Source organism: Melopsittacus undulatus, chromosome 4 (assembly GCF_012275295.1).
Source record: "Melopsittacus undulatus isolate bMelUnd1 chromosome 4, bMelUnd1.mat.Z, whole genome shotgun sequence".
Taxonomy (NCBI): domain Eukaryota; kingdom Metazoa; phylum Chordata; class Aves; order Psittaciformes; family Psittaculidae; genus Melopsittacus; species Melopsittacus undulatus.
The window spans coordinates 14,665,333-14,677,773 of record NC_047530.1 but is presented as its reverse complement, the minus strand read 5'-3'; the positions used below and the strand labels follow the sequence as shown (position 1 = coordinate 14,677,773).

The 12,441-nt window shown below is 51.0% G+C and overlaps 1 protein-coding gene across 5 annotated transcripts in view; it reads left to right on the top strand.

Moving 5' to 3' along the window:
• The first annotated feature begins 4,644 nt into the window (after positions 1 to 4,644).
• The window catches only part of SAMD4A (sterile alpha motif domain containing 4A), a 98,268-nt gene continuing 90,471 nt past the window's right edge, over positions 4,645 to 12,441 (top strand). For 3 of the 5 annotated variants that reach the window (XM_005152341.3, XM_031051877.2, XM_031051875.2), the window contains exons 1-2: positions 4,645 to 4,688; positions 5,223 to 5,829. In XM_005152341.3, coding sequence (XP_005152398.1) covers positions 5,634 to 5,829 — 196 coding nt within the window. In that variant the 5' untranslated portion in view covers positions 4,645 to 4,688; positions 5,223 to 5,633. Of the gene's footprint in view, positions 4,689 to 5,210; positions 5,830 to 12,441 lie in introns of those variants that run through there. The other 2 variants (XM_005152340.4, XM_031051876.2) reach the window with 2 other exon arrangements.

The window sequence follows — 12,441 nt, the reverse complement described above, 5'->3', positions numbered from 1 at the left end:
ATAACCAGGCTGCCCCAACGGCCCAGCAGGGCTTGGGTCAGGCTTTGCCGTCAACACACACACACAGAGATCTCAGTTTTGCAAAGCCAAAGTCTTCAAATACTCACTTTTGATGGGATGATCAGGTTTGGCAACACTGCGCAAAAGTACGTCTGTATTCAAGGGGCTATTTGAATCTGGAGGAGCCCAGTGAAATGTACTGCCTGCTGGGTTAAATAAATCATTCGCATCCCCTTCTTCCTCAACTCCTCTTTGTCACCAGTTCTCTGCACATCACTAGGCATGAGAGCAGCCTGTGGTACTTTTGCCAGGGATGGCTTTTTGAGAACCAATAGTTAAGCTGATTTATTCTGTTGCCTCTGTGTCCCCAGGGTCCCTGTGAGCCAACTCACCAAAAGCACAGGGCAGAGCTGGAGAGGCAGGTGTCAGTGCACTCACAACACAAGGGTGTTTTCAGAGCTGAAGCAGGGTCTTCTCAAAGCAACCCCTTGACAGTGGCTAAACAAACACAACATGAGCAGCGCTTCCCATGCTAACCAGTATTTCACAGAATCCCAAGGGTTGGAAGGGACCTCGAAAGATCATCTAGTCCAACCCCCCTGCAAGAGCAGGGTAACCTAGAGTACATCACACAGGAACTTGTCCAGGCGGGCCTTGAATATCTCCAATGTAGGAGACTCCACAACCTCCCTGGGCAACCTGTTCCAGTGCTCTGTCACTCTCACAGTAAAGAAGTTCTTCCTGATGTTAACGTGGAACCTCATATGCTCCAGTTTACACCCGTTGCCCCTTGTCCTATCACTGGCATCACTGAAAAAAGCCTAGCTCCATCATCCTGACACCCACCCTTGACATATTTGTAAACACTGATGAGGTCACCCCTCAGTCTCCTCCAAGCTAAAGAGACCCAGCTCCCTCAGCCTCTCCTCATAAGGGAGGTGTTCCACTTGCTTTCACTAGTACCCAGATGCTGCCACTTCTCTTTCCCCTTCAGATGCTCACAGAATCACAGGATCACAGAATCCCAAGGGTTGGAAGGGACCTCGAAAGATCATCTAGTCCAACCCCCCTGCAAGAGCAGGGTAATCCCCTGCTGTAGCTCAAGCTGGAGGGTTAAATGTGCTCTTCCTCCCAGCCCTCATCTCCCATCACTGCCTCCTGCAGCAGGCAGGTCAGCACACACTTCTCTTCAAGGACTTGGGCTGCAACACCTAACCTACTACTAACTTAAGAAGGAATGGCTGTACATCCAGGCTGAGAGTTGATCCACGTGCGAGGGTAATGCATTAAAGGCTGGAAGATGTGCGTTTCACTCCCTGGCCCAGAACGATGCCAGCAGAGTGCAGTGCATGTAGATTAGGTATTCCAGGCCTGGGATTGCCCTTTCTTCTATTTTCTCCCAGACAGGAGAGATCTGTGACCTCTCATGGTGAGTTCAGACCCAAGGTCACCCCTGAACCTGAGACTGGGCACAGGACTGTGAGTATAATAAATACATATTTTTAATGCTGCTGCATTTAATTTGGAAATATGTAGGTTTTCTTGTTTAACTTTTCTTATTTTTTTATTTGTGTTTGCTTTTGGTAGGGCTTATTTGCATGAATAATACAGCTCCCCTTCACTGCCCAAGGTGAGGAAAACGCTAGCATCCTAGTGCCCAACTCCCTTGCTTTGTTTAGGAACAAATGGAAGGATGTTTACCTACTTCAGCCTGCTCACTGTGATATTTTCACTATTATTTGGGTTTCATGAGCTAGGAAATCTGGGCCATTGTATGCTGGTGGATGTACTCATCCTTTCTTCAGCTAAATGTGCTATCAGATAGCTTCCCCAGAGATGAGCAACTGCTTCCTTTGAACTCATGAACCATCAAGATTCACTAATTTGCTTAGACCACCTGCTTGGCTGATATTACCACAGGCCTCTTGTTTTCTCTCTCAAGTGGTAAACAGAAACGTAGAGCATGCCTAGATGTTGCTGTACAAGCTGCCCTGGCATGCTGGCAGTGGAGGCAGGCCAGATCATGCCATCAGTTCTGCTTTGGCCAAATAATGACAGCCTGGACACTGCAAACCCCACTAACGGCCTCTGCTTTTTGCCATGGGACTTGCAGCCCTGCAGAAATGCTCCAGCTGGATCTGTGAAGATCCCAAGGTTCCCCAGGAGTTGCCATATCAAATAGAATTATCCTGCTTCCCCACTGCCTCGTGTTTGTGTGGAGCTGGGGCATCTCTGCTTCTAGGATACAGCATCTGCACATGGGGTGTTCCATCCTTGGGGAAGGGAATTGACCATGGAGGTGGTGATGGGTACCTCTGCCCCAGCATATGAGCTGCAGGAAAGAAGATTGGCTTCCAGCCAGCTTGGAACCCTTGGGTCACATAGATCTGCATGGGAGCCCGCCCCACAATGCACCTATGGATGCAGCTGGGGATGTGGCAGGGTGTTTCTTCCATGGGCCGCAAACACATTGTTTGTAATTACCATAGAAACCTCCTAACATCACAGCATATGCTGTTACATCAGGATCTCACTCCTCCACATCTGCTTCCTGGGGACATTAACGGGGGAGCAGGTATTGTAGGGTCCTGAGTGGTGGATGATTATTTTGGGGTTTATTATCAGGCAGCTCTCAATGTCTCCAAGGGCACAAGACAGACTTTGTGGCTTCAGTCCTTTCACTCTCACTCATTCATGACTTCTGCATGTGGAGGGACACCATGCCTCACCAACCCATGTGGCCTTGCAGAGGGCTGCATTCAATGTTTCATCCCTAAATACTCTGCTGTTACCACTTTAGATGTGCAAAATGCAAAACATGAGAGGCGTTATCAGCAAAGCAAGCTTGGCAACCCTTAAATTAGCAACGTGCAAGTGCACGGAGTTCTGCCCAGAGCTCCTTGTGCTGTTTACGCCGATGGTTTAACAAGCCTCGCTCTGCATTCCCATGCCAGACGCGCACACACAGATGGTGTATCCTCGCAGCTCGGCGGGCTGTCCCTCAGACACCTGGACAGCGGGAGGACTGTCAGCACCGAGGTGAGGGAAAGGGGCTCTTTGATGGACCATTTATTGGGATGGAGCTGGAGGATGAGGCAGATGGTTGGGTTTGTTGGCAGGGAACTCTGCTCCTGTTTAATTAGTCACCAGACATACTGAAAGCTAAAGTGTGTTATGTGCAAACTCTTAAGTAGGGTGAGATGGACCATTTGCACTTGATGTATGGGAAGCAACTTGGTGATCCTTGTCCTGTGGTCCTGCTGTAGGAGTGATGCTCCTGCGCACGGGACTGGGTATTCCTGGTGCTTCAGGCAGCCTTTATCTTTTCCCCAAAAAAAGTAACAGGTTCAGCCATGTGTGTTGCTTTTTTGAGCCAAAGGAGGCCCAAGCTCAGAGTTTTCCTCTCTCCAGCACCTACACATGGCTGTTTTTGGAGAATGGCATCACCACTGCGGAGGTTCAGACCCTGGTTTGCCAAAATCACATCCTATCTCCCTCCTTCACCACCCGCTGACTTCTCTTACCTCCAAGCTTTCCTGTCCACAACACAACAGGTACCAGGAAATGCTGCAATAGTTCCCAGAAGCACAAGCCATACACAGACCCAACATTTACCACATTCACAAATAAACCCACTTTCCACCTTTATTCAGGCTTTATAACGTGTTAGAATCTGCTCAGTATTTTCTGTCTTCTTGCAAATGCTTATTCTTGATTTTGGTCCCATCTCCCCTCTATTTCCCTTGGATATGCCTGTATCACTCATTCCTTGAATAGCAGGGATATTGAAATAAAATAGAATATGACAGGATAGAACGGAACAGAATGCAGCAGAATATCATAGCATAGAAAAATAAAACTAAATAAAAATCAAGTAAAATAGAATAAAATAGACTAAACCAGAATAAAATAGAACGGAATAAAATATGACTGCAGTAACCTAAAACACAAATCCTGCCCCTCTTGGGCACCGTTGGTGCTTTCAGTCTTAAGTTCATCCATCCCCACCGCCTGCTCCCCGGATTCCTGGAGTAGCATTTACCGCTCAGCATCCCTACGTGCAGAACGCCTCAACCAAATTCAGTCACGTTTAAAACGTCCCTTTTTGCCGCTGCGGCACGCAGAAAGTACCGTGTGTGTGTGTTTGTGCGTGTTTATGTGTTTGTGCGTGTTTGTGCGTGTGCGCGTGTGTGCGCCTGCGCGCGCGCGTGTGTGCGTGTGCGTGCGTGTGTGTGTGCCCGTGTGCCCCCAACCGCGAACGCAGCGCTGCCATTATCCCGCGCTCCACTAGATGGTGGCTTCCTCCAGCGGGAAATCCGCCGCCGGGCCCGGCCCCGACGGTAGGGGCCGGGTCTCCCCCCGCCCCGCCCCGCACGGCGGGTCCCCCCCAACACCGGAGGGGGGGTTGGTTGTACCCTATAGCGAGGGGTTCGCAACCGGGGGCTGGGCGCGCGGGGGAACCGGAGCGCGCGGCCCCCGCCCCGCCCCCATGACGTCACCGCTATGCAAATGAGAGGCATGTGGGGAGCGGGGGCTCTCGCGCCGCCGGGCTCAGTCTCTCGCCGCGGAGTTGCCGCTGCTGCTTGCGGCCCGCGTGTCCCCTTCCCCCCCTCCCCTCTCCCCGCCATGGCACGGCCCCCCCGGCGCCGCGCCGCCCCCCCCCGCGCCCCGGGGCCCCGACGAGCCAGGTGAGTGCATCGGGAGGGGGGACGGGCTCATTCCTCCCCACCCCCTCCCTTTAGCTGTGCTTTGCTGCAGTGGGGACACCCCGGGGCTGGAGGCTTCGGACGGGTTGCTTGTGTGTGCCCCCCTCCCCCAACTCGGGGTGCTGGGTGCATGGGGGTGCTTGCTCCCCTCCCCATGCGGGTCCGTGTGTGTGTGGGGGATGCTTATCGCGGGGTGCTGGATGTGGTGCGGGGGGGTGTTTATTCTCTCTCCTCCCCCCCGGTCGTGCTGGATGTTTTAGGGGGGCTCCTCCCCCCCTGCCTGGATGCTGTGAGAGGGGGATTCTCTCCCCAGAGTTTCTGGGTGCATGGGGGGGTTGCTTACGTCCTGTGGGGTGCCCCCCCCCAAACTGGGCTGGGAGTGTCAGAGATCTGCTCCGTTGAGGAGGAGGGGGAAGGAGGCAGTGGGGGGGAGGCTGCGGTGCCAGGGCCGAGGGCCAGCCTTTCTCCTCGTCCTCCTCCTGCTGTGCCCCCCTGACGCCCCGCTCTCTGTTTCAGGTGTGAGGCCCCCGCCGCCTCGCCAGGGCAGCCCTGACCCTGCCGCTGGGGTTTTCCTCATTTTTTTTGCCTTTTTTTGCCTTTTTTTTTCCCTTTTTATTTTTTTTTTGGCCGCCCTCCCCTCTCCCTCCCTCCCGTGTCGCCATCAGGGAATCCAGCACCGCACCGAAGCCAGAAGAGAGGGAGCAAAACCCAACCCAGGCCGAAAGCTGCGTCCAAAACAAAACCCACCCTTTTGACTGCCGAGGAGATCCGTTGGGTTTGGTGTATTTTTTGTCCTAATTTCGATTATTGTTATTTTTCAACCCTGACCCGGCGCGGAGGGGAGGAAGCGGCGTCGGGGCGGGGAGGCTCTCCCGGTTATTTATTCTGTGCCCCCGCAGAGGTGTCTCCTCCGGCTGCCGGCTCACCATGATGTTTCGAGACCAGGTCGGCGTGTTGGCCGGCTGGTTCAAGGGCTGGAACGAGTGCGAGCAGACTGTTGCGCTGCTCTCGCTGCTGAAACGCGTTAGTCGGACCCAAGCTCGCTTCCTCCAGCTCTGCCTGGAGCACTCCCTGGCAGACTGCACCGAGCTCCACATCCTCGAAGGGGAGGCCAACAACCCTGGTGAGTGTTCTTTGCTGCTTCTCCTTCTCAGACAGTGCTCGGACGCAGACAAAATTAAATACAAAACCACGCAAAACCCACCCAAAAAACCCACCCGAGGGAAGAGGTCGGGAGCCAGGGCTCCGCAGCCTGATTGCGTTTGCAGCTTCTCTCCTTACATTTTTGTTTTCCAAACGGCTGATGGCTGATTCCAGTTTGGTTTTTCACAGCAAACTACTCCGGTCTATGGCGTGCTGTAACTACGGTAGCATGAATGATTGGAGGGGTTTTTTCTCTTCCCCTCTCCCTCCCTTCCCCCTTCCCCCTCCTCCTTCCATGCAGTTTCCTGTGAAATAAGTAAGTCAGGTCACGTAGAGTCTGGATTTTCTAGGCTTCTTTTGGGCAACGTGGCTTGCTTTGCTTTCTGCAGCATGCAGAAGCAGCCCCTCACTACCTTAGGCGAACTGTTATTTTCTAAAGGTTTGTGCAGCTGGTTTATGCCATTTTTATTTAATTTTATTTTTTTAAGTGTAGCAATTCCTATTTCATCATTCAGATCCTGTTTGGACGCATTTTTTCCCCTGCGGCTCTGAATACCCCCTTGTGTTTCAGTGGAGCGCTAAGAAAATGCGAGTAGCCTGCTCCGTGTTACTGAACATACAGGGTGCATTACAGAGGACGTGCGTGGCTACGAAAGTGTATTTCGGGTTTATTTATACCCCATTACAAGTGACTCAACTCCGCAGAAGTAATTGGAGTTGGAACAGGATGAAAATGGCACGAGGGATGTGCGAATGGCGTTGCGTGCTAACGCGTTTGTTTATGGGTGTGTGTGCACTGCAAACATGTATGTTCCCAAGTGTGTGTGTGCAGATGTACGTGGGGCTGCGAGTTGCTTTAGGCAGAGTTTCTGAAATGCTGAAATTAAAGTAGGGAAGGCAGAATCTGCCTGGAAGTGCATAGTTCTGTTTCCCCAACCCCTCCAAACAGAACAGCAGCAAAAGAAGGCACAGCAACCCCCATGCCGGTTGAAAAGCATCCCTTTTGTTTAAAACCCCGGGGGGTGGGGGAGATATGCTGGGAGTTCTCACTTTTGGGGCTGTGTGTGCTTCCAGGCAGTGCCAGGGAGCATTTTGCGATAGGGGGAAATCTTGTGGGTTTGGAAATCTCGCGGGCTGGCGGCGGCCGGATCCCGAATGGAGCCCTGGATCCTGAACAGAGCCCCTGGTGTGGATGGGGCGGGAGGAATGCAGGGTCCTTCTCCAGCTGTTCCCTATTAGAGCTCTGAGCCGGCAGGATTTGGCAGCTGCCTTGTGCTGCCATTTGATGACAAGGTCCAGCACAGTGCCGTGTTCCACTGAGGACAGATTTAAGTCCTTCTGCAGGAAACCAAGCTGGGGGCTGCTCTGGTGTGAAGGGATCCGGGCTGGCTACGGGGGAGCGAGGCTGGAATTGGCCGTTCCCTTATATAGCTCGCAGGAATGCTGCCGAGTGTGTCTGGGCGCAATACTGCTGGTTTTATAAACAGCTGAAGGGCCAAACCTCATCCATTTGGGTGGGGAGGCCCCGGGGGGGGGGGGGGGAGCAGGAAGGGAGCATGCTCTCTAAACTCAGCTGCCCTGGGATAGATGTGCAGCTTCTCATTGCTGGCTTTAGCACAGGGTTGCTGCAATTCCTGCTACAAGTCACTGTGAGCAGCCCATTTCAAATTTGGTATTTTTTTTAATCAGTATTGTGCTTTCCCATTCAAGTTGTGATTTTGGCAGTAGCCATGTCCCCTACTCATTAGAGGTGCGATTTACCTGCTGACTGCAGAAAAGATGAATTATGAAGGGAAACTGTCTTGAAGTCAGATACAAAGTAATGTATGGCTGCCTGTGTGGTGGCATTCACTCCATATAAGCCAGGTTGGAAACCAAGGGTTGGGCCCTTTCCATCTCCACTCATGCGAGCAATCCCTGCTTGCCCCTGTAATCCCACTGACCTTACTTGGCACAAGGATTTCTCCTGCAAGCAAAGCTTGCACCCAGCCTCACTCCTGTCCCTTAACGCATTTGCAGAGCTGCTGCACTTCACCTGTTGTTTCTTCCAAATATGAGCTGTTCCTCCAGGGCGTTTTTAACTCTGATAGCAAAACCTGGGTCTGTTGGGGTGTTCTTTTTCACCAGGCACCCCTCTGTATGGCTTTCCCATGAGATGGACATACCTACGCATCCTGCAGAGAAGGATGTGCTTCTCTGAGCTGGGCAGTTCTGTTTGCAGTAGAGGGAAATGTAGCTGAGATTTGCAGCCAAGAACTCTCAGAAAAACTGTTTTTGTCTCCAATGTTAACACTCCCTTCTTGTTAAAAACACCTGTATATCTCAAATCGCTCCTATTTGGCACTCATTTTACAGTGTGGCATTTTTTGCTTGCCTGACAGTGGAATCACACCAAGTTGCCCTGAAAAGCAGAGGCATAATGTAACCTTGTGTTACTTTTCACTGTTTTTATCCTGTTGTTTGCGTAACTGATTTGGGCTTGATTCCCTCCCAGGCTGGGGGCTGATATGGCTTGTGTTACATTTTCCTGAAGTTTGCTGACTTGGAAATGGTGGTTCCCTGCTTGAAGGTACCCCACCAGCATTCTTACAGATGTTGGGGATGCAGCAATAGTGGTGTGTGACAGACTGTGGGGTGACAGTGTTGTGCAGCCTAAATGGGATGTAGGAGCTGGCTGTTTAAGACATGAGGTCTTCACCTTCAGTGGATGAATGGGTGAAATGTTCTGTCTGGTAAGGGGTGTCACTGTGATTTAAGCAACACCAGTCTGAATGCAACGTGCTGGTCTGATTTGCTGGCAGAAGTGTCCAAATTGACTTAACAGTGGGTTAGGCAAGTTGTTTTCTATGTGCAGGACCTGGTGCTTGCCCCAGCCTTGTTGGGGCTTTGGGAAGACTTGAATGTATCACAAGTTCACAGCCGTTAGAAGGAGGGAGCAGCCCTACTGTGTTCCTTGGTGGATGGGCACCATCCCTGGCAGTATCATTACCAACAAATGGGGTCAAGAGGGGGCCCAAAAGGAGCATGAAATACCCACTGGCTGGTGGAGGTGGGCTCATGAGCTATTAGGTATGTGTGGACCAAGCATGGAGAAAAACTCTGAACAAAGGTGCCCAGCTAGTTCTTGCCTGATAGACTCCACATAAGAGGTCTGCTATATGCAGATGAGGTGGGGAATACATCAAGGAAGAAAAATAACTCTTTTTAACAGTTAATTGACATGGAGAAGCAAGTATATTTATTTTGAAAGAGTTCCATTTATTTTTTTTCCAACTGCAATGTTATTTTTGATAATGATAGCCCTCCAAGTTAGCATTGAAAACCCAGTGTGGTTCTGCTGTGAACCTTCAGAAAGCCCTGAGAACCCTGCTGCTTCTGTGCTACTGCGGGTACCTGCTCAAGCATGGAGGGGTGTATATAACCACATTGCCCTCCGCAGATGAGAGGCATCTTGCAGAAATCTACACTGGTGTCTCAGAGCACACTGGAGATTTGGTGACTACATGTAGTGTGTGGGGCTGTGCAGATGACTGCGAGACCACCTGTGATCTGTAGTGCACTTAAAGGTGTTGCTTGCTTATAAAGGTAAAACAGAAGTGAGAAGCAACCATGGGAGGAAATCTGTATATGTTTTTTCATTAGCTGAGGTGTACAGCTTGTAGTTGTTCTATGTGGCGGCTTTAATGGTATAACTGGTGAAGAATGTAGGTTGCTGCTAATTCAGTTTGAGTGCAAATGGCTTGGCCTGCCATGCATGGAGAAGAATATGGAAACCATATTATCCCTGCACAGAAATAGAAGTTTTAGGTATTACATAGTGCTATTTAAAAGCCTGCTATAACTTCCTTCCTTCCTTCCAGCCTGGCCTCACTGGGCAGCTTCGGTCCCAGCTGCTCGGAGCCATCAGGACGTGGCGACCTTCTCCAAGCCACCACTAAAGGTCAGGAAGGAGCGCAATGCACCCTGTAGTGGGAACAGAACCTGGGGCTGAGGCACCAAGGAGCACCAGGCATGGCAACCCCACAGGGTGCAGACCTCATGAGGAGACGTGGGGCTGCTGTATCTATGAACTGTGGCCCATAGGCTCTTGGCATTGAGTGCAGGATGTGCTTCTGATCTCACCTGCTTGGGCATCCCCTCTCTGATGGCCGGAGGTGTGACTGGAGATGTTTTTCTGGAGTAGTCCCACATCCAGACCCACCAGTCCTGGCTTGGGAGCTGCCATGGCTTCCTCACTCCTGTGGTCTCTGCTGGCTGACAGAGATGCCTGAAGTCTCCTGTGGGTCCTCTGGCCATCCAGACACCCACCTGCACTGATATTAGCAGAGTGACAGCTTTAAGCTCCTGGTCTTGAAGCTTTCTTTGCCTTGTGCACAGGACATTAACCACTTCACATGTTAAGGCCAAAATCTTTGTGTCATTTCAGCAGGCTGTCAAGTTTCACAATGAGAACATCAAAATGACCTAGATTTCCTGTCCTGGGAAGGACTGGCTGGAGGAAGAGACATGGGTTGTAGGGATCTGTAATGTCTTTAATTAGACCAAGTGATGCAGCTGGAAAAACGGCCAAGCACGAAGGTGCACCAGGTCAGAGAAGGGCTTGTGTGGTTGTGGTTTCTCTCTTCTTTTTTTTCCCCCCCAACTGTACCAGCTGGTCTATTAAAAGGTATTACATGTTCCTCATTTCTTGTATCCTTGGGTCGTTGTGGCTCCAGCCTTATGACTGTGGATGCCACCCTGGTTGCGGGTAGTCTTTCAGCTCATTGGAAAGCTGCTACCCCTTCACCATGCAGTGACCCCCACTGATGGAAAAGTCATCCCAGTGCCCAGTTTGAAAGTGATTCACAGTTTTTTCTTTGTTTTCCTTGGCTTGCTGGTGCATTGCAATGCTGAGCTGTAGCGGAAGTGCCCCTGGGCTGTGCAAGAGCTGGGCTACCCTGTGGCAGGGACCGGAGGGACAAGAAGTATCCTAGGAGGAGGATGATGGGATGAGGAGCTAATCCCTCTGCTCAGTGAGAGCAATAAGAAGTTCTGAGTGCAGAGCTGGATGTTGGCATCATGTGGTCCTTTTCCACACTTGTCCCTACCTGGAGAGGGGTGTGAGCAGCCCTCCCAGCTCTGTGCATTAAAAATCATGAGCTGGGACTCTTAAATGGAGAGATAGGCTGAGCTGTTGGACACTGGTTCTTCTAATCTGCATGTATTTGCTTGAGCTGCTGCCACACATCTTGTTAAGGTTTTGTTTGCAAACTTGAGGGCTAAAAACTATCTGTGCTGGGCCCTTTGGGGAGCAGCAAGGCGATGGATATAGCGGTAAGGAGCAGTGTCAGCCAGTGGCTTTGAGCAAGGCTACACACCCAGTGTTCTCTTGCAATCCAAAGATAGTTTTGTTTTTAAAGATGCTTTTCAGAGTAGCTGTGGGAAGCGCTGCAGGCCAGTGTTTGGCTCTCACTTGCCCTGGCTGGAGGCAGGCCTGTGGCACAGCATGAAGAAGGCTCCCCTTCGCTTGCCCTGCTGCTGGAAACCTAGAGGAGATGCCTCTGGGCTTGTGCTTAACTCGTCTGTATCTTCTCCTGTTTGCTTAGAAATGCCTTCCTTCACGGTTCCTGGCACGTGTCCCTCGCAGTCGGAGGAGGAGGGAGAAGCTCTCCGTGGCTCGCTCCCAAAGCACCAGCAGTATGAACAGTGAGGTCTCTCCCAGGGGTCATGAGGTGGCTGGTGTGCCTCTTCCCAAAGGGCAGAGCTTGCCTGGGAAAACTGTTTTTAGGTAGCAGTGCTTAAAACAGGATGGAGAGAGGAAAAGGTTAACTAATGAGAGCAGTGTGGTTTGTTGCCTGGAGCATCCTATGGTGCAAACGGGTCTGCCCATGGGTGGGCTGCTTTCTCCCAGAGAGTTTTGCGTGCTTTGTAGTATCCTTTTAATCATTTTGTCATATAATGCAGGGCTTAGCGAGGGACCTCATGCCAGGGTTAATTTCCCCACTGGCTACACTTGGGAAAAATCCCACTGGTGTGCATGTAAAAGATGCAGAGATCACTTAATGCGTTGTCAGACCTGAGCAGGAGTTCTCTGTCTGGACCAGCTTGTCGTCACAACAGTGAGTGCAGGGAGGTTGTATGTGAAGGGGAGGACCTACATGGGGCATTGTTGCCAGTGTGTGGCAGTCATCAACCTGCCAAGGTACAGATTGATGGGAGAGGTCAACATTAGCTTTAGATCAGGAGCTGAATAAAAACCAACTAGAGCATCAGGTAAAATAATCTAGTTTGCAAATACACCTGCTTCAAATGAGATAAAGAGGATGAAGGGGGAAAGTGCTCTGCTCGCAGCTTTGGCCATTGCCAGTGAATGATCATCTGCACAGTTAGGTCCTTTGGTGTGCTGGACCTCAGCATCTGAATGAAGCTGCATGCCTGACTTGCCACTTGGATTTTATGTATTTGCATTTGGGTCGGTTGCTTTTAAAACAGTTGATGCTATGGTCAGCCAAAATTTCCTTGGAGCAGTTGGTGAAGGTTTCCATGGACTAGATTAGCCACCCATCTACGATTTCTTGAGCTTTGGCCTTTCTTTTTCTCATCTTCCATTAAA